This window comes from Mustela nigripes, chromosome 3 (assembly GCF_022355385.1).
Source record: "Mustela nigripes isolate SB6536 chromosome 3, MUSNIG.SB6536, whole genome shotgun sequence".
In the NCBI taxonomy this organism is placed as follows: Eukaryota; Metazoa; Chordata; class Mammalia; order Carnivora; family Mustelidae; genus Mustela; species Mustela nigripes.
Window position 1 is genome coordinate 20,287,552 of NC_081559.1, and position 21,670 is coordinate 20,309,221.

Sequence of the window (21,670 nt, forward strand, 5' to 3'; positions counted from 1 at the left end):
TCTGTTCCTTAGAATGTGTCAGTGCATGATTTGTGTATACATATTCTTGGTCATGGTTTAAGTTGATTAATAATTCCAGAAATGTGCTATGAATGTTTCTCATTTAAACAAACTTGGATGGAAGTGGAAAGACCTATCTGATAGTAAGGTGTCTGAATTAGATGGTATTTTAAAATTTAAATGCAGAAGTCAAATTATGCTATCAAATATCACGCTGCAGGGATGTGAAGAGATCTGCTCATCTGTTGTGTAAGGATACTTTATATCCGTGATCCTCATGTTAAAATGGATGCTTTTAAAGTACCCATAGGGAATTGAGAAGGTTGTTCTTTGCAAACATTACAACACTGCCCTTGTTAACTTGTGTATGTGGTAAACTTGCTTCCAAATACTTTCCCTTGGGACAAACATCAATTGTCTTCTTCCTGTTCCCCACCAAAATGACGGAAGCCTGAATTCACGAGATTTGCTTTTTTTTTTTAATTTTTTTATTTTTTATAAACATATATTTTTATCCCCAGGTTTGCTTTTGAACCCAACTAGATCCTACACTTGAAGGCAGGAGTCCCTGAGAGCATTTGTGTGTCTCTACTTTCAAATAAGGTTACTATCTAGTAACTAGTATTTTAGAAGGAGGCATTTCTTAAAAATGGTTTTATTAAGGTATAATTTACATACCATAAAATTTACCTATTTAAAGTGAACAATTCAATGACTCTAAGCAATTTTTTTTTTTTTACTCTTAGCAAATTTATAGACTCATGCAACCATCACCAAAGTCCAATTTCAGAATATTCCTGTCATGCAAAAATATCCCTTGTGCCCATTTCAGTCTCGCCCATTCCCACACCCTGCTACAGATGATCACTTAATATATTTTCTGTCTATATACTTGAATTTATGGAATTTTCAAAGAAACGGCCATGTACCATATATGGTCTTCCATCTGGCTTTTTTCACTTAGCATAATGCTGTAGAAGTCCATCCACATTACAGCATATGCAAGTACTTCCTTCCTTTTTATTGCTAAAGAGTATTCTGTTGTGTGGGTATATCACATTGGAGTTCTGCATTTATTGGTAGATGAATATTTGGGTTGTTTTGATTTTTCATCTATCATGAATAATGCTGCTATGAGCCTTCTCATACAGGTTTTTGGGCAGGCCTATGTTTTCAGTTCTTGTATCCTAAGTAGATCTGTAGGAGCAAAATTGCTGGGTTGTATGGTAAATTTATGCTTAATTTTTTAAGAAACTGCCAAACTATTTTTCAAAAATGGCTGTACCACTTCACATTCCCATCAGAAATGCACAACGGCTCATTGTTTCTCTCTCTCCTTGGCAGCAATTGTTCCTGCCGTTTTTACTGTAGCCATCCTTGTGGGTGTAAAGTGAGAGCTGATTATGCTTTTAGTTCATATTTTCCCTAGTGACTAATGATGTTAAGTACATTTTCAGGTGCTTATTAGCTATTTGAATAGCTTCTGTGGAGAAATGTCTATTCAAATATTTTGCCCAAGTGTTAACTGGGTTGTTTATGTCCTTATGATTGAGTTGTAGAAATTTCTTTTTTTTTTTAAGATTTTATTTATTTATTTGACAGAGATCACAAGTAGGCAGAGAGGCAGACAGAGAGAAAGGGGGAAGCAGGCTCCCTGCTGAGCAGAGAGTCCAATATGTGACTCGATCCCAGGACCCTGAGATCATGACCTGAGCCGAAGGCGTAGGCTTACCCCACTGAGCCACCCAGGGGCCCCAGAAATTTCTTTTTTTAATATATTCTGGATACAAGTCCTTTATCCAGAGATAGATCCACAGATATTTTCTCTCAGTATTGTCTTACATTTTCATTTGGTAATTTTATCTACCTCCTCTGGCACCAGAACCAGGCTATAATGGTTTTAGTGGGTATAGTGGTTTTTTTTTTTTTAATGATTTCTTAGAATTGTTGAAAGCATGAAGTTTTATGAATATAATTGCTTTTTAACCCAAATACTACTATATTGTGCTTTTTTAGTTTTTTTTTTAACCTGGGGATAAAAATATATGTTTATAAAAAATAAAAATTAAAAAAAAACTATATTGTGCTTTTAAAAAAAATAATATGCAAAGAGTTTTTTCTTTGTATCTTTATTTCGGACTTTAAAAGCAAATGGCCCAGTTAAATGATCTGCTGACTGAGAATACGAATGTTGACAGAAACATTAGTTGTGTAAGCAGAGATTGTTTGTATTTATCTATAGGACTTACTGTCCTAGGTCACTGGTGATACTGAGTACTTAAAATCATGTCATTTTTAATGTAGAAAGAGCCCTGTGAAGATCACCAATTCAATCTGATGCACTACAACATTTGCACCACTTAAACCCTTCCAGCAATGAAGAATTTAGTATTCTTGGATGAAGTTCATTTCATTTTTAGACAGCTCTATTTAAGATCATGTCCTCCTTATATATTTTTAAATTTAAATATAATTAGTCAACACATAGTACATCATTAGTTTCAGATGTAGTGTTCAACAATTTATCAGTTGTGTGTCCTTATATTTGGCCAAATTTTGCTTTTCCATATTTTCTGTCTATGGTTTTTATATTAGTTTTCTAGTGCTGTGTAACAAATTACAATGTCCAGGCTTAAAACAACATACATTTATTAACTCACTCTTTCTGTGTGTCAGAAGTATAAGCACAATTTAGCTGGGCCCTCTGCTGTAAGGTATGACCAGGTTAAAATCCAGATGTCAGGATAGGATGCGGTCTCATCACAGGCTTGACTGGGGAAAGCTCCACATATAAGCACCCTCGGGTTGTTGGCAGAAGACTGAGGTTTATGTTTTCCTGTTGATTCTTAATCTGAGAGCTCCTCACAAATTCTAGGTGTTGCCCACAATTCATTGCCATGCCACTCTCTCTATAGTTACCTTTACAGCACAGCAGAGAAATTCTAATTCCAGTCTATTAATACAGAGACTTTACAATATAACATGATCAATTAATCACCTTTATGGTATTTGTCAGTTATAAGAAAGATACAGGTCCTGGGGCGACTGGGTGGCTCAGTTGGTTAAGCATCTGCCTCCAGCTCAGGTCATGATCTTGGGGTCCTGGGATTGAGCCCTGCATCAGGCTTCCTGCTTGCAGGGAACCTGCTTCTCCCTCTCCTCCCTGCTCATGCTCTCTTTTGCTATCTCTCTCTTTCAAATAAGTAAGTAAAACTCTAAAGAAAAGAAAAAGAAGGAAGGAAGGAAAGACAGACAGACACAGGTACTGCCTGTACTCAGGAGAAGAGGGTTATTGGGCATGTGACTACTTTCGAATGGGAATGAGGGATGGTTCCTTAGTCTGTTTACCACTGTCCTTTAGAATTTGTACAGACTCTTCCCATATTAACCTTCTATTTATTCAAAAGTAGAATGGCAAAGGATTCCCCCACACACATACACACACCAAGCCTTCCATTTTACTTGATGGCAATAGTAACTCACTAACAAATTTATCAAGGGCATAATTAAATCAGAATCAGGGAAAAGGTATTTTCTTTGGATACAGACAACAATTGCAACTACCTTTCTTTGGATATCTTTTATATGCTAAAACAAAGCTAGTGTCTTTACATTTATAATGTTGTCTAAATGTCTGTGCATTTATTTTTGTCTTTGAATTTTTTTTTACTGGGGTACCTGTGAGGCTCACTTGGTTAAACATCTTCTTCCAGCTCAGGTCATGATCTTGGGGTCCTGGAAACAAGCCCCTGTTGAGCTCCCTGCTCAGCAGGGAGTCTGCTTCTTCTTCCTCTGCCCCTCCTCCCTGCTCATGTTATCTCTCTCTCTCTCTCTCTCATTCATTCTCTCAAATGAATAAAAATCTTTAAAAATTTTTTATTGAGGTATAATTAACATACAGTGTTTTATTAGTCTTAGATATATAATGATTCAACAATTCTACATATTTCTTACTGTCCAAGATAAATGTATTCTTACTTGCCTTCACTTTTTTCATCCATCTCCCCACCCACCTCCCCCGTGGCAACTACCAGTCATCCAATGGACTTCCTTCACTTAACATTATACCTTATACCCTCTAGCTCCACACATATTGTTGCAAATACCAGATTTCATTATTCTTCATGGCTGAGTAATATTCCACTATGTGGAATGAATGTGTGTGTGTGTGTATGTATATGTATACACACATATATATACACACACATATATATATACATATATACACATATATACATATATGTATATATATACACACATACACACACACATATGTATATATATATATATATGCCATGTCTTCTTTATCCGTTCATCATTCTATGGATGGATGGTTGGGTCACTTCTATATCTTGGCTATTATAAATAATTCTGCAATAACATAAGTGCATATATCTTTTCTAATTAATGTTTTCATTTTTGTGTGTAAATACCTGACATGAAATTACAGTAATTCTATTTTCAGTTTTTTCAGGAGTCTTTGTACTGTTTTCCCAGGGGCTGTACCAATTTACATTCCTTCCTACCAACAGAGCATGAGGGTTCTTTTCTCCTCCCCATCCTTATCAACACTTGTTATTTCTTTTTTATTTTAGCCATTCAAACAACTATAAAGTGATATCTCATTGTGGTTTTAATTTGCACTTCCCAGATGGTGAGTGATGTTGGGTATCTTTTCATGTGCTTGCTGGCCATCTGTATGTTGCCTTTGGAAAAATGTCTATGCAGATCCTCTGCCCATTTTTATAGATTAGGGTTTTTTTGGTATTGAGTGCTATAAGTTCTTGATATGTTTTAGATATTAACCCCTTGTTGTCTATATCATTTGCAAATATCTTCTCCCATTCAGCAGGTTGACTTTTAGTTGTTGATGGTTTCCTTCTCTGTACAAAAGCCTTTTATTTTGGTATAGTCCCAAACATTTAATTTTGTTTTTGTTTCCCTTGCTTTAGGAGACATATCTAGAAAAATGTTCTGATGGCCAGTGTCAAAGAAATTACTGCCTATGTTTTGTCCTAGGAGTTTTATTGTTTTAGGCTTCACATTTAGGTTCTTAAGCCATTTTGAGTTTATTTTTTTGTATGGTGTGATAAAGTGGCCCACTTCCATTTTTTTGCATGTAGCTATACAGTTTTCCCAGCATCATTTGTTAAAGACACTGTCTTTTCCCCATTGTATATTTGTGACTCTTTTGTCATAGATTAACTGACCATGTAAGCATGGGTTTATTTCTGAGCTATTTTGTTCCTTTGATCCATTCACCTATTTTTGTGCAAGTGCCATACTGCTTTGTTTGCTATAGCTTTGAAGAATATTTTGAAATCTGGGACTGTGATACTTCCAGGTTTGTTCTTTTTCATGAAAATTTTAGCTATTTGGGTCTTTTGTGGTTCCACACAAATTTTAGGATTATTTGTACTAGTTCTGTGAAAAAGAGTGTTGTTATTTTGATAGAGGTTGCATTAAATTTGTAGATTGTTTTGGGTAGCATGGATATTTTAATAATATTTGTTCTTCTGATTCATGTCATTTAAGCATATGTTAGACATAGGTTGTAGCAGTGTCAAAGTTTTTGTCCTTAAAGAGCTCAGAGCTCATTTCCTCAAAAGGTAGTTAGATAAGAGTAAGTTAGTAAAACTATTTGTAAACTTCTCTAAGACTATGAAGCAAAAGCAAAGGGAAAGGATGGGAGGGAGGTTCTTTCTCTTTGAGACCTGAATGATATGCAGGAGACAGCCTCAGGAGGATCTGGAAAGAACAATGTAGGCAGAGGGAACAAGTCTAAAGGCTCTGAAATAGGAATAAACTCAGCATGTTTCAATAAGAAGGCCAGTGTGACTAGGGAGTGGTGCTGAGCAAGGGAGTATGATGTAGGGAAAGAGGTCAAAGATGTTGGTAAGGGTCCAATTGCACAGAAGGCCTTCTGACTGTTAAGAAGTTTGTATTCTATCCCAGGTGTGATGAAAAACCACTGGAGTTCTTGGGTCAATGGAATGACATTAACAAAATTGTATGTTTTACAGGTCATTCCGGATGGTTTATAGAAAATAGACTTGGGAGGCAAAAAGGGACACAGACTAGTTAGGAAACTATCACAATGGCCTGAGTGAGAGAGTATATGGCTTGGTCAGAGTGGGAATAATACAGGTGGAAAGGCTAAGATGAGACTGGAATTGAGGTTAAAATACAGGCTAGAGCTGATCTGACCATATCTAAGGAGTGAGAAAAAGAAAGGAATCAAGCATAACTCTGAGATTTTTGGCTTGAGCAACTGTATGAATGGTGATTGAATTTATGAGATAAGGAAGGCTGAGAAAAGCATATATAAAAATACTTGACTTACTTTCATGTATCTCTTTACCATCATTCAAGCCACTCATCTCCCTGTATCTGGAGTACTGCAGTAGACTACTTATTAATCTCTTCTTATTAAATCTTGTCACCATCCAATACAGAACATAGAGAGTAAAAATAAAAGACAAATCACAACACTCCTACTCCTGAACACTTTTAATGCCATCCAGTGCTATCAAGATAAAATTCAAACTCCTTGATGTACCCCTCAAGGATCCACATCATTTGGCTGCTGTCCAGTTCTCTAGTCTAACATTATGCTTCTACCCACACCTCAGTGACTAAACTTCAACCCTTTTTTAGACTCAAACTTCCCTTAGATCTGAGAGTTGGAGTATGTTATTCCATCTGTCTGTGTCTTTCTTCCATCTTTCTCCATTTAACCAATTCCTGTTCTTTTATAACTCAGTTTAAATATCATTCCTTTACTCCCTGGAGAGGCTCTGGCAGATGTTTAACACTTCCACATAATTCCATGCTTTCTCTTATAGCAGGAGTAGCAAACATGATATAAATAGTTGTGTGACTATTTGTCTAATAGTTAAGTCCTCCACTAGATGGTAAAATCCACACACAGGAGAGGAGACCAAGTCTCCGATACTCTCTGCTCTTGCTAGTGCCTGGCACATGACCTTCACTGAAGAGTACTAAATAAGTGAATGAGTTCAATTTTTACAACAGCCATGCAAAGACTTTATTGCTCTTTTAAAGATGATGAACTGAAGCAATAAGAGATTAAATGGTTCCCCCAGGGACACACACAGGAAGAAGAACTAGATTTGAGCCCAGTTTAGCCAGTCACATGGTCCACAGTCTTCTCTACTCCCTCATGAAGAGGTAGGTCTAAACCTTTCTAGACATTTTCTTTGACTTCTCTTCCATGGCCTTCCTCTAATTTGTCCTTTTTTCAGCTAAATGAGAAATTATTCAATGTAAAATAAGAGATGTGATTTTTATATACTTACGCATTTTTGATAGACTTACCAAGAATTCTAGTTGAACTTATACCAGTGTATCAGTTATCCATTGCTGCATAAAATATTATTCTGAAATTGAGTGACTTAAAACAACAAATATATTATCTCACAGTTTTAGAGGGTTATATATCCAGAACCAGCTGGGTGCAGTCTTTCTTGGCTTAGGGTCTCCTGGAGGTTACAGTTAAGATGTTGGCTGGGACCATAACCATCTGAAGGCATGAATGAACTGGAGGATCTACTTCCAAGATCACTTAGGTGGCTTGTGCCTGGATACCTCAGATTCTGAGGCCTCTCTATGGGGCTACTCACAATATGGCGTATGTTGTGACATGAAATGAACAGGGTGTGTGTGTGTGTGTGTGTGTGTGAGAGAGAGAGAGAGAGAGAGAGAGTATAGTAACTTCAGAAGTAACATAGCACAACTTCTGCCATATTCTGTTGGTCACACTGACCAACATATTTGTTTTAGGAAGAAACTGTACAAAGGCAGGAGTATACCAAGGTGAGGGTCATTGGAGAGGTCTTAGAATCTGGCCACCATTGTTTGTCCTCTGGTCCCAATGATTCCTATCTCTTTCACATGTAAAATACCTTACTCTCACCAAGGTTGCCCAGAATCTCCTCCAATCATAGTATGAAATCAAAGTCCGGATCTCATCATCAAAATCAGATCTAGGGGCATATACCTTATGTATATGATTTAAGTACAATTCCTTAATTATAGTTCCTCTCAATCTGTGCACCTGTGAACAAAAGAGATAAGGTATCTTTACCCAAAACACTCACATACAATGGTTGAATAGGTACATGATAACTGCTGTGGAATGTCTATTCAAAGGGAGAACATGGAGGCACTGGTCCATAGGTGTTCTGAAATCAAGTTGGCCAAAAACTGGAAACTTTTTGATTAGATCTCAGTCCTATTCTTGCTTATGCCTCTTAGCTCCGCCCACTGGGATAATGATCCCATGCTCTATATCAACTTCCCTTTTTTAAGACAGACAGATATGTTTATACCTGAATAGTTCTCTCAGCTTGCTTACTGCCAGTAAAACTTGGAAAATACAAGAGCTTTTAACTTTATACTGCTTTGGCAGTGTTTTTGTTATATTTCTTTAAAAACTTTGGGAGTCCACTGTGAATCTTATTGGGGTCCACTAGAATAGACAAGTCTCTTTGAGATAATCCTTTCTGAAACTTGGAGAAAGTTTGAAGAACAACACCTTTGAGTTTCTTAAAAGTTTCCACCAAACCACCCCTCTTTTTTATATGTGAATAATGTTTTCAAAACCTTTAGAGGAATTTTTGCCTGGTGGAATAACATTCTGAAGCAAGATCTTCAATCATTCTGATATCTTAAAAAGATTTTAAAGTTCCACCTTTGACTTTATCTTTTTACCATGTTTTTCCAGAAATGCTCTACAGTTGATGTTTTCTCAGAAATCATTTCTTAACTTTAGTATTATTTCCCATCTGGAGAGGCTGAGAATTTTCAAAATCTTTAAATCCGAACTCATCATTCTTTACTAGTTCTTTAGTTAGGGCATGTATTTTATCTTTCAATCTCCTGTAAGGAGCAGGAAAAAATCAGAAGTCCCCTTCAACATTTTATTTGGAAATCTTAGGTCACTAACTTTGTTAGGCATGTTTCTTTAATGCTCCATATCACAGCAGGCAGTTTTTCCACTACATAACAAGGATCCTCCTTCCTCCTCTTTTCAATATCATGTTCCTTACTTCCCTTTAAGCCCTTACCAGCAGCCTTCTTAAAGTTCAGGATTTCTATTAGTAATTTGTGCAAGACAATTTATGTTTTCACTTTTTTAAAAGACTATTTCTATTTTAGAGACAGAGCACACATGAGTGGGGGGAAGAGGGGCAGAGGGAGATGGAGAGAGAAACTGAAGTAGACTCCACACAGAGCACAGAGCCTGACGCAGGCTTAATCTCAGGACCCTGAGATCATGACCTGAGCCAGAACCAGGGTGCCCCTGTTTTCATTTTTTAACACTCTTCAGAGTCTTTACAGCCTCTGCCTACTGCCTGATTCCAAAAATAGTCCCCAAATTTAGGCTGTTTTCTTGGTATGAAAATCTGTATTAGCTACCAATTGCTATATAACAAATTACCCAAATTGCTCAATAACTTAAAACAAAAGACATTTATCCTCTGACATAGTTCCTGAGGGTCATGAATCCAGAAGGGGCATAGCTAAGTCGTTGCAGTTCGGGGTCTGTCAAGACGTTGGCCAGGGGTGCTGTCATCTGGAAGTTTGGGTGTCAGACTCTGCTTTCAAGATCAGTCAGATGGCTATTGACTAGAAGCTTCAGTTCTTCACCATCTGGGCCTCTCCATAGGGCTGCTCATGACATGACAGCTGGTTTCCTCCAAAACAAAGTATCCCATAAAGAGGAGGAGCAACCCAGATCAATGCTTCAATGTCTTTAAAACTAATCCCTACAGTTGACATGCCATCACTTCTGCTATATGCTATGAATCATACCAATGCTGGTAGAGAAGGCACCCCATGAAGGTGTGAATACCAAGAAACAGAGATCATTGGAGTCTATTTTGGAGGCTCTCTTAAACAAACAGTAATGATGATGATGTCACTATCATTTTGGATATAATTATGACTGTATCTATACATTTTCTTCAATCAGTTGTTGACCGTTCTCATATTCCTCCTTCACTAATTATATTCTATACTAACTCTAAAAAGTTTAAATGTAAGTAATTTCCACCTTAAATACTATATTTGGCCTGACTTTCAAAAACTATTAAAAGCAATATCATGGTGAAATGTTGAGGTTGTAAAATATCCAGAAGCTTATATTTCTTACATAATTTTTCTCAGCCAGGGCATGCATTGGAAATTTGCAAATAAAAATTGCATATGATATTGACAAACTACAAGGTTCAAGGTTTGCTGTTTGTGGATGGATGTTGTTTTTTCCATTCTCTGAGATTACCACACTCAAACATCTATATACATATGCATTTCTTGACATATACATACACACAGTCACCCACGGCACACCCACGCCTACATATGTGAATTAGACATGAATCAGTGTCACTTTAGAAGAATGAATTAGGTCTTCTCTTTGCTTAGCTACAGTAGCTGGTTACCATGGAAATGATGCACAAGGTAAACCTTTCAGAAAACGCTAATTTTAATGTGTCTTTGTTGGAAGAGTTCATGTATTAATCAGAAATGAAGAGAACTTCAATAACAAAGCAATGCAAATATCTTAGAAACAGAAGAAGCTGTCTGCTTGTATCAAGCAAATATGATTCATCGTCTCTTTTGCCCTGACCTTGACTGAACAGAACATTACTCTTCCCTGAACTCTGCAATCAGTGAGCAGGTAGCTAGTTTTTAAAATTAATGTGAGATTTCATCTTCATTTACCATATGCACAGACTTAATTTCTACTTTGTTAAATACTGTGTAAGGTCAAAACTGATTTCCACATTTCTCTATCTCCACAGATTGTTATTTCTAGAGTATTTTTCTGCCTTGGTTGCTCTCTACTAACATCCCCCAGCCCTAATTAATAATAACTTGGTTTCCTGATGCCATAGTTACATAAAAAAATATTTAAAAATTCTTAGCTTTTATGATAGTCAAAAAATTTGTCATAATATGTATTTATTTTATGCATATAAAAGAAGTATATGCTAATTATAGAAAAAAACTTAAAGGTATAAAGTATTTTTTAAAAGTAAAAATCATCAATGAACTCATCAGGAAGATTTAAACATCATTCTCTTTTAGTATGTATACTTTTTTTCAAGTTGTTTTCATACTTTTCATTTTTTCTACAAAATGATTTACAGAATAATAGAATATTAGAGTTAGAACATTTCTATCAGATCACACAATGATAGTCCCCATACCATTTTTTTCCAGTTACATAAATTTTTGACTCACATATTTATTAGATTGTTAATTAAGATTAGTTTTACTGGAGTAATGACAAGCTGATTGATAATACTTTCTTAAATGAAATTAAACATTTATTGATGATTCTTGCTTTTTATTGGCTAGTCACCCCAGGATACCTCACACTTTAAGACAAATAAACTTGTCCTTGAATAACACCTAAAATGAAGGTATTTTGAGTTATAAATATTTGCTATGAATGCTCCTCAACTTCATTGTTGTTTCAGATGGAGACTCTTTAAAAATTAGGCAGTTTTAATGTGAATTTACTTACAGCCTTACGTTGGTGGAGTCTTATTGTTGTGCAGTCCATCTTCTGACTGACATGATTTGTCAGGAAGTAGTTAATGACCACAGGACTCAACTGTGCAGTTAATAATTACTTTCATCACATACATTTTCTATGTAGTGAAAGACATAAACTTAGTTCTCTGGCACCCTTGGGGACAAAGCTGTCAATATATCATTCAGTTAGTGTTTCCATATAGAAATTGTTTTGGATGTTGCCCTAAAAAGTGCAAAAGTCATACATTACATGTTTCTCTAGGGCAGTTGCCCTCCAATCTTATTAAGAGTGTTTAAGAATTGTCTCTATCTCCAACAATTCTGGTTTAGTGAGTCTGGTGTGAGACCTGGAAATGTGCTTTTTTAATAAACTCTCTTCTCTCTATCCACTTGGGATTCTCAAAGAAGTTGTCCACTGGTATCTCATTATATGGAGCACTGCTCTTGAGATTTGAAATAATTTATGGAACTCCCTAATCTAATTTACAAACTGGAACATTTGGGGACACTGAGGTATGGGCAGGAAGTAAAGGGTGAAGATGGCTAGTCCAATGGGGGAAAAATAATTCTGTTAAACTACTAACATCTCCCATAATCACAGCAGCCTGGTCAAGAAACAATAGCTTTCACAGGCTCTTATAATAAGGCCAATGACTGTCACAAATACTTGAGAACCTAAAATTACCCAGCTGGTTGCCACATAACCTTGTACTTTGTCTTTTCTTTAGAAATCCAAGATGGTAGCATTGAGGGGAAAATCCTGTTATTCTGGTATAAAGACAGGCTGAAAGATGTGGGGTAGTCCATGCTTTTTTAAGAAAGAAATGGAGAAAAAAAAAAAAAGAAAGAAATGGAGGTGAGAAGTGGCAGGAAGTGTGGCAAAAGTCTCTTAAGAAAATGGCAGAAATGAGAATCAATGTTATTTCTTTCCCTCCAACTGAGCTTGGGGATATAATTAACCAGTTTCCTCCTGTAATCTCAGGATGAAACAAGTGGTATACTGGTCAGTCTGAGACAAGATTAAAAAGGAGTTAATAACAAAACTTTGGACGGGATATAGGGAAACCACAGGTACTCCAGTGCCTGTACTTCAGGAAGACTACCAGCTCTGGGGCCTGGAGAGGCAAAAGGAGGGAGCAGTTGTGGAGAACTCTGCGGAGAGAGAATGACTAACAAGAACTGTGACTACTGATGACCTAGGCCAGTCCCAGATTACAGGGCCAGCCTTAGGTAAACCTCTGAAAACAAGGAGGTTTGTGTAAGACACCACTGTCCTTCTGCTGTCAGTCTCCTGTGAGAGCTTCCTTTTGCCAAATCCAGTTAGGAGCCAGAGGCAGGGATCAGCTGGAAGAGTATATATAGGTCAGACTTCCGGTGTAGGGAGGTAAAGAAGGATGGACAGGGAATGGGGTCTGGAAATGGGGGACTGAAGGCAAATCAAAGTAAAAGGTTTCCTGCCTGGGATAGGCACCGGAAATTTGAATCTAGCCCACATGCTTCTGATGAAAACTTGGCAACTCATAAAATTCTGAGACTCAGCTTTTTTATTAAAATGGTTACACAATGAAAACATAGAGGACAAAATACTTAGAAAGAACAGATATAACACATCATCTTGAGGACAATGAGACTAATCTGGGCAAAAAACATACACGCACACACATTTAACATATATACAAGTATTAAAATCATGTATTATGTATTTGTTACATATAAAAATGTATGTTATATAGAAGTGTATCTGTATATGATATATAGAATATAAAATACAATATATATGGTATAGATAGATAGATGTACTTTATATAGATCTACTTTATGTATATGTGAATAGTGGATTTTTAGTCATATTGATAAAATTCAAGGTCTTAGCTAATGTTCTTTAAAGAAACACAGGAAAGGGACACCTGGGTGGCTCAGTGGGTTAAAGCCTCCATCTTCAGCTCAGGTCATGATCCCAGGGTCCTGGGAATCAATCCCCACATCGAGCTCTCTGCTCGGCAGGGAGCCTGCTTCCCCCTCTCTCTCTACCTGCCTCTCTGCCTCTGTCTGTCAAATAAATAAATGAAATCTTAAAAAAAAAAGAAACACAGGAAATTATACAACACATAAGTGTTCATTTTTATGTCTTTTCACAAGTTAATACAACAATCACATTGGTAAATAGAACATAAGCACCCTAGCCTGTCACATCATATAATACATAAATAATATTTGGCAAATATGTGCAAACATTCATTTGTTGCTTCTCCTTTGGCTGACTTTCAGAATGTTCTCTAGTTTTTTACTCTAACAAAATCAATGCCATGAACATCCTTGTACATGTCCTCTTGTGTGCATGGGCAGGAGTTTCCCTAAGATACTTTCCCTCAGTAATGGAATTTCTAGATCATATGATGAGGACAGTCGAAAATTTACTACTTATCACCTAATTGTACTCTGAGTTTACCAGCAGTGATGAGTGCTTCTGATTAGTCACACCCTCATGAATACTTCCTATGTTCAGGCATTTATAGTCTCACAAATCTGATGGATGGCGATTGTGACTTAAGCCCACATTTCCCCGACTATTACCAGAGTTGAGTATCTCTCTCTATTCTGCCTCTCCTTAGGTTTTCTTCTCAGTGAAATTTCTTTCCATACGCTTTTCCATTTGATCTGTTTGTCTTTTCTTTCCTGATTTATGATCATTCTTTATCAGCAAAAATAATAAATCTTTTTAAAAAATTATTTTTATTAACATATAATGTATTATTTGTCCCATGGGTACAGGTCTGTGAATCATCAGGCTTACACATTTCACACCACTCTCCATAGCCCATACCCTCCCCAGTACCCACAACCCAGCCACTCTATCCTTAACCCTCCACTCCCCAGCAATCCTCAGTTTGTTTTGTGAGATTAAGAGTCACTTACGGTTTGTCTCCCTCTTGATCCAATTATGTTTCCTTTTTTTCCTTCCCTACCTCCCACAACCGCCTGCCCTTCCTCTCAAATTCCTCATAATAGAGACATCATATGATAGTTGTTTTTCTCCGATTGACTTATTTCACTCAGCATAATACCCTCTGGTTCCGTCCATATCATTGCAAAAAAAAAGAGCCAAGATTTCATTTCTTTTGATGGCTGCATAGTATTCCATTTTGTATATGGAATAATCTTCCACATCTTCTTTATCCATTCATCTGTTGATGGACATCTAAATTCTTTCCATAGTTTGGCTATTGTGCACATTGCTGCTATAAACATTCAGGTGCACGTGCCACTTCAGATCACTACTTTTGTATCTTTAGGATAAAAATCCAGTCTTGTGATTGCTGGGACATAGGGAAGCTCTATTTTCAACTTTCTGAAGAACCTCCATGCCGTTTTCCAGAGTGCCTGCACCAGCTTGCATTCCCACCAACGGTGTAGGAGAGTTCCCTTTCTCCGCATCCTCTCCAGCATCTGTCATTTCCTGACTTGTTAATTTTAGCCATTCTGACTGGTGTGAGGTGGTATCTCATTCTGGTTTTGATTTGTATTTCCCTGATGCCGAGTCATGTGGAGCACTTTTTCTTGTCTGTTGGCCATCTGAAGGTCTTCTTTGCAGAACTGTCTGTTCATGTCCTCTGCCCATTTCTTTTCTTTTTTTTTTTTTTAAGATTTTATTTATTCACTTGACAGACAGATCACAAGTAGGCAGAGAGGCAGGCAGAGAGAGAGAGAGGAGGAAGCAGGCTACCCACTGAGCAGAGAACCCGATGCGGGGCTCGATCCCAGGACCCCGGGACCACGACCAGAGCTGAAGGCAATCTCTGCCCATTTCTTGATTGAATTATTTCTTCTCTGGGTGTTGAGTCTGATAAGTTCTTTATAGATTTTGGACACTAGCTCTTTATCTGATATGTCATTTGCCAATATCTTCTCCCATTCTGTCAGTTGTCTTTTGGTTTTGTTGACTGTTTCCTTTGCTGTGCAAAAGATTTTGATCTTGATGAAGTCCCAATAGTTCATTTTTGCCCTTGCTTCCCTTGCCTTTGGTGATGTGTCTACCAAGAAGTAGCTGCAGGTGAGGTTGAAGAGGTTGCTAACTGTGTTTTCTTCAAGGATTTCAAAGGATTCCTGTCTCACATTGAGGTCCTTCATCCATTTTGAGTCTATTTTTGTGTGTGGTGTAAGGAAATGGTCCAGTTTCATTTTTATGCCTGTGGTGTCCAGTTATCCCAACACCATTTGTTGAAGAGACTGTCTTTTTTCCATTGGACATTCTTTCCTGCTTTGTTGATTAGTTGACCATAGAGTTCAGGATCCATTTCTGGGCTCTCTATTCCGTTCCACTGATCTCTGTGTCTGTTTTTGTGCCAGTACCATACTGTCTTGACAAAGACAGGTTTGTAATAGAGCTTGAAATCTGGAATTGTGATGCCACCAACTTTGGCTTTCTTCTTCAACATTCCTCTGGCTATTTGGGGCCTTTTCTGGTTCTATATAAATTTTGGGATTATTTGTCCCATTTCTTTGAAAAAAACAAAAGGATGATATTTTGATTGGGATTGCATTAAATGTGTAGAAGGCTTTAGGTAGCATAGACATTTTCATAATATTAGTTCTTCCAATCCATGAGCATGGAGTATTTTTCCATTTCTTGTTGTCTTCAATTTCTTGCATGAGTACTTTATACTTTTCTGAGTACAGATTCTTTGCCTCTTTTTTTTTTTTAACCGATATTTATTTTATTTTATTTTATTTCATTTCATTTAAACAAATGACCTTTTATTAGTTTGAGAGAGCAGCTTCTTTGCCTCTTTGGTTAGGTTTACTGCTAGGGATCTTATGGTTTTGGGTGCAGTTGTAAATAGGATTGACTCCTTATTTTCTCTTTCTTCTGTTTTGCTGTGTGTGTATAGAAATGCAACTGATTTCTGAGCATTGATTTTTATATCCTGTCACTTTACTGAATTGCTGTATGAGTTCTAGCAGTTTTGGAGTGGAGTCCTTTGGGTTTTCTACATAAAGTATCATATCATCTGCAAAGACTGAGAGTTTGACTTCTTCTTTCTAGATTCAGAAGCTTTTTATTTCTTTTTGTTGTCTGATTGCTGAGGTTAGGACTTCTAGTACTATGTTGAATAGCAGTGGTGGTAACTGACATTGCTGCCATGTTCCTGACCTTAGGGAAAAGCTCACACTTTTTCCCCATTGAGAATTAATTCACTGTGGGTTTTTCATAGATGGCTTTGATGATATTGAGGTATGTACCCTCTGTCCCTACACTTTGAAGAGTTTTGATCAAGAAAGGATGCTGCACTTTGTCAAATGCTTTTTCAGCATCTACTGAAAGTATTATTTGGTTCTTGTTTTTTCTTTTATTAATGTATTGTATCACATTGATTCATTTACGGATGTTGAACCAACCTTGTAACCCAGGAATAAATCCCACTTGGTCATGGTGAATAATCCTTTTATTGTGCTATTGGATCCTATTGGCTAGCATTTGATGAGAATTTTCACATCGGTGTTCATCAAAGGCATTGGTCTGTAATTCTCCTTTTTGATGGGGTCTTTATCTGGTTTTGGGATCAAAGTAATGTTGGCCTTATAAAATGAATTTAGAAGTTTTCCTTCCATTTCTATTTTTTGGGGAATTGTTTCAGGAGAATAGGTATTAATTCTTCTTTAAATGTTTGGTAGAATTACCCTGGGAAGCCATCTGGCCCTGAGGTCTTGTTTGTTGGGAGATTTTTGATGACTGCTTCAATCTCCTTACTGGTTATGGGTCTGTTCAGGTTTTCTATTTCTTCCTGGTTCAGTTTTGGTAGTTTTTGTGTCTCTAGGAATGCATCCATGTCTTCCAGATTGTCAAATTTGGTGGTGTAATGTTGCTCATAATATATTCTTGTCATTGTTTATATTTCTTTGGTGTTGGTTGTGATCTCTTCTCTTTCATTCATGATTTTATTAATTTGAGTCCTTTCTCTTTTCTTTTTGGTAAGTCTGGTCAGGGGTTTATCAATCTTATTAATTCTTTCAAAGAACCAGCTCCTAGTTTCATTGATTTTTTCTACTGTTCTTTTGGTTTCTATTTAATTGATTTCTGCTCTGATCTTTATGATTTTTCTTCTGCTGGCTTTAGGCTTTATTTGCTGTTCTTTCTCCAGCTTCTTTGGGTGTAGGGTTAGCTTGTATATTTGAGACCTTTCCTGTTCCTTGAGAGAGGCTTGTATTGATTTATACTTTCCTCTCAGAACCACCTTTACTGTGTCCCAAAGATTTTGAAAGTTGTGTTTTCATTTTCATTTGTGTCCATGAATTTTTTACATTCTTCCTTAATTTCCCTGTTGACCCATTCATTCTTTTTTCTTTAAATTAAATTTTTTTCAGTGTTCCAAAATTCATTGTTTATGCACCATACCCAATGCTCCATGCAATATGTGCCATTCATTCGTTAGTAGGATGCTCTTTGAGCCTCCATGTATTTGAGTTCTTACCAACTTTCTTCTTGTGAGTGACCTCTAACTTCAGAAGGTTGTGGTCTGAAAATATGCAAGGAATGATCCCAATCTTTTGGTAACAGTGGAGACTGACTTGTGACCCAGGACATGATCTATTCTGTACAATGTTCCATGTGAACTGGGGAAGAATGTGTATTCTGTTGCTTTGGGATGGAATGTTCTGAATATATCTGTGATGTCCATCTGGTCCAGTGTGTTATGTAAAGCCTTTATTTCCTTGTTGATCTCTTCCTTAGATGATCTGTCCATTTGAGTGAGGAGGTGTTAAAGTCCGCTACTATTATTGTATTATTGTCAATGTGTTTCTTTGATTTTGTTATTAATTGGGTCATATAATTGGCTGCTTCCATGTTAGGGACATAAATATGTAAAATTGTTAGATCTTCTTTTTGGACAAACCCTTTAAGATATAGTGTCCTTCCTCATCTCTTATTATAGTCTTTGGCTTAAAGGCTAATTTATCTGATATAAAGATTGCTTCCCCAGCATTCTTTTGGTGCCCATTAGCATGGTAATTTTTTTTCCACCCCCTCACTTTAAATCTGGTGGTGTCTGTGGTTCTAAAATGAGTTTCTTGTAGACAGTATATTGATGGGTATTTTTTTTTAATCCATTCTGATAACCTGTGTCTTTCGATTGGGGCATTTAGCCCATTTACATGCAAGGTAACTATTGAAAGATATGAATTTATTGGCATTTTATTGCCTGGAAGGTGACTGTTACTGTATATTGTCTCTATTCCTTCCTGGTCTATTACTTGTAGGCTCTCTCTTTGCTTAGAGGACCCCTTTCCATATTTCCTGTACAGCTGGTTTGGTGTTTGCAAATTCTTTTAATTTTTGTTTGTCCTGGAAGCTTTTTATTTCTCCTTCTATTTTCAATGACAGCCTAGCTGGTATTCATGACTGTATATTTTTCTTGTTTCGTTCTCTGCATATATCATGCCAGTCCTTTCTGGCTTGCAGGTCTCTTTGGATAGGTCTACTTCCAATCTAATATTTCTACCATAGTATGTTACAGACCTCTTGTCCCAAGCTGCTTTCAGAATTTTCTCTTTGTCACTGAGACTTGTAAGTTTTACTATTTGATGATAGGGTGTGGACCTATTTTTATTGATTTTGAGGGGGGTACTCTGCCTCCTGGATTTTGATGCTTGTTCCCTTCACCAGATTAGGGAAATTATCTGCTATAATTTACTCCAATATATCTTCTGCCCCCATTTTTCTTCTGGGATTCCAATTACTGTAATATTGTTTTGCTTTGTGGTATCACTTTTCTCATGAATTCTCCCCCCATGAGCCAGTAGTTTTTTATCTCTCTTTTTCTCAGCTTCTTTATTGTCCATCATTTGATCTTCTATATCACTAGTTCTCTCTTCTGCTTCATTTATCCTAGCAGTAAAAGCCTCTGTTTTTGATAGCACCTTATTAATAGCTTTTCAATTTCAACTTGGTTATATTTCAGTTTTTTCATTTCTCCAGAAAGGGATTTTATTCCCCAGAAAGGGATTCCTTAGTATCTTCAATCCTTTTTTCAAGGCCAGCTAGCACTTTGATAATCATCATTCTGAACTCTAGTTCTGACATATTACAAATGTCTGTATCAATTAGGTCCCTAGCTGTCAGTACTGCCTCTTGTTCTTTTTCTTGAGGTTTTTCTGCCTTGTTATTTTTAAACATATAAGAATAGATGAATGAGAGAACAAAATACTAAAAGGATAGCAATGAACCCAGAAAAGTATACACTAATCAAATCAGCAGAGACCCAGAATGGGGGGGCAGGAGAAGAAAGGAGGGGAAAAATATATATATATAGAGAGAGAGAGAATAGAACAGGGTGACACACTTGATTTGGGAAGTCTTTTGTTCTGTTAGAAGAAACTACCTCCCAAAATTTTAAAGAAGGAAAAAAAAATAATTATATATATATATATATATATATATATATACACACACACACACACACACATACACACACATATACAAAAATAAGGGTAAACACAATGAAGGGGTGGAATATGATTATAAAAATGAAAATTGAATAAATTCTAAAAAGGAATTGATAAGATAAGAAGTTGGTGCTGCTGGGTACTAGGCACTATGGGAGCTGAGCAAAGGGAAAACTGAGTGCTGTGGAAGCCTTATCCTTGGAAAAAATGCCCATGCTGCGGAAGCTATGTGTACTGCAGTAGTTAAGCACTAGACAACCCACAAATACTACAGGAGCCTGGTACTGGAGTAGTTGTACACACATTGCAGGAATGTGTTGAGAAAATACAATAGGGCAAGAACATGAAATTCTTTCTTCCTACAATACATTTTTCCATTTCATCTACTGACAAAGTTGAGGTTTCCTCTGACTGAAATGCTGATCTACCCTCCTGCCCCATCCTCCACTTAGCCTAGCTGATTCCTAGTTATCCTTCAAAACTCTTTCTAACTTTTCTACTTCTGGAAAGTATCTAGCAAAAGTGAAAAGAGTGGGACCCATTGTGGGTATAGTAGAGTAAACTACACAAAAAATAAGTGGATGAATAAGTAAACAAATGAGAAAAGTAAAGCTATAAACCATGTTGTGTCACCCCTTGGGATGTTTGCCAATATAATCATCTTTCTGTCATTGGAAACAGAGCCTCTCTTGTGATACCTCCATGCCAAAGGTCCCGCTATGCCACCTACTTTGATGTTGCTGTTCTTCGCTGCCTACTCCAGCCCCACTGGTCTGAGGAAGGCACTCAGTGGTCTCTGATGTACTATCTACAAAGGCTGCGGCACATGTTGGAAGAGAAGCCTGAAAAGGCTCCAGAGCCAGATATTCCTCTCTTGCCCAGACCCAGGAGCAGCTCGATGGTGGCAGCAGCTCCCTCACTAGTGAACACCCACAAAACCCAAGTAAGAGAAACTCAGTGCACTATCTTTTGAATCAACAACTTTGGCCATAACAGATTCTCTTTTTCTCCTACTCATCCATCTCTTCATTCCAGTGCTGACTACTTATTCGTGGGTTACTCTGCTGTTATTATCCTTTCCCTTTTATCTTTTATTGCTAGATAATTTTGGTTCTTTCTTAGCATTTAATTTACCATTCAAAGAAGGGTATCTAAATACCTCTAACTCACGCTAATCTAGAGTTAAGGCCCTGTTGATCCAGAATAATGGAAAATCTCCCAACCGAAGTGCCAATCAATAGAGAGTTCTCTCATACAACTGTTGATTACTGATATCATGAAATGTGTGACACTAGCATTTTACTGAACATGGTTTACCTTCATTTGCATAGCTCAAAATTTTTAGCACCTCAATATCATAATTAGAAATATTTCCTTGGGACATATAGTCTTCCTATTTATTATAGATGTTTGGAAAAATAAACTGACCGTATTCTGATTTGATGACATCCCCCTGAAAATCACTTTTTGATAAATGAATGTGCTAATACCAGCTTGAACACTTTTTCTTTCCCTCTTTCTCATCGATACCATGTTTGTTGGATATGTAGAGAAAAATGGTGGTTTGCAGTGTGTCCCAGTTATTTGGTTTAATTAATTATGAATTGACTATATCTGAAAATGTCTATATACTTTGAAAGTAAACATGAGCAGTATTAGA

At 36.9% G+C, this 21,670-nt stretch overlaps 1 protein-coding gene across 12 annotated transcripts in view; it reads left to right on the top strand.

Annotated features, from left to right (window-relative positions):
* UNC80 (unc-80 homolog, NALCN channel complex subunit) overlaps positions 1-21,670 on the top strand; it is a 230,625-nt gene that overhangs the window by 24,926 nt on the left and 184,029 nt on the right. For all 12 annotated transcript variants that reach the window (XM_059393393.1, XM_059393382.1, XM_059393389.1 and 9 more), the window contains exon 8: positions 20,692-20,953. In XM_059393393.1, the coding sequence (XP_059249376.1) occupies positions 20,692-20,953 (262 nt within the window). The remainder of the gene's footprint in view (positions 1-20,691; positions 20,954-21,670) is intronic.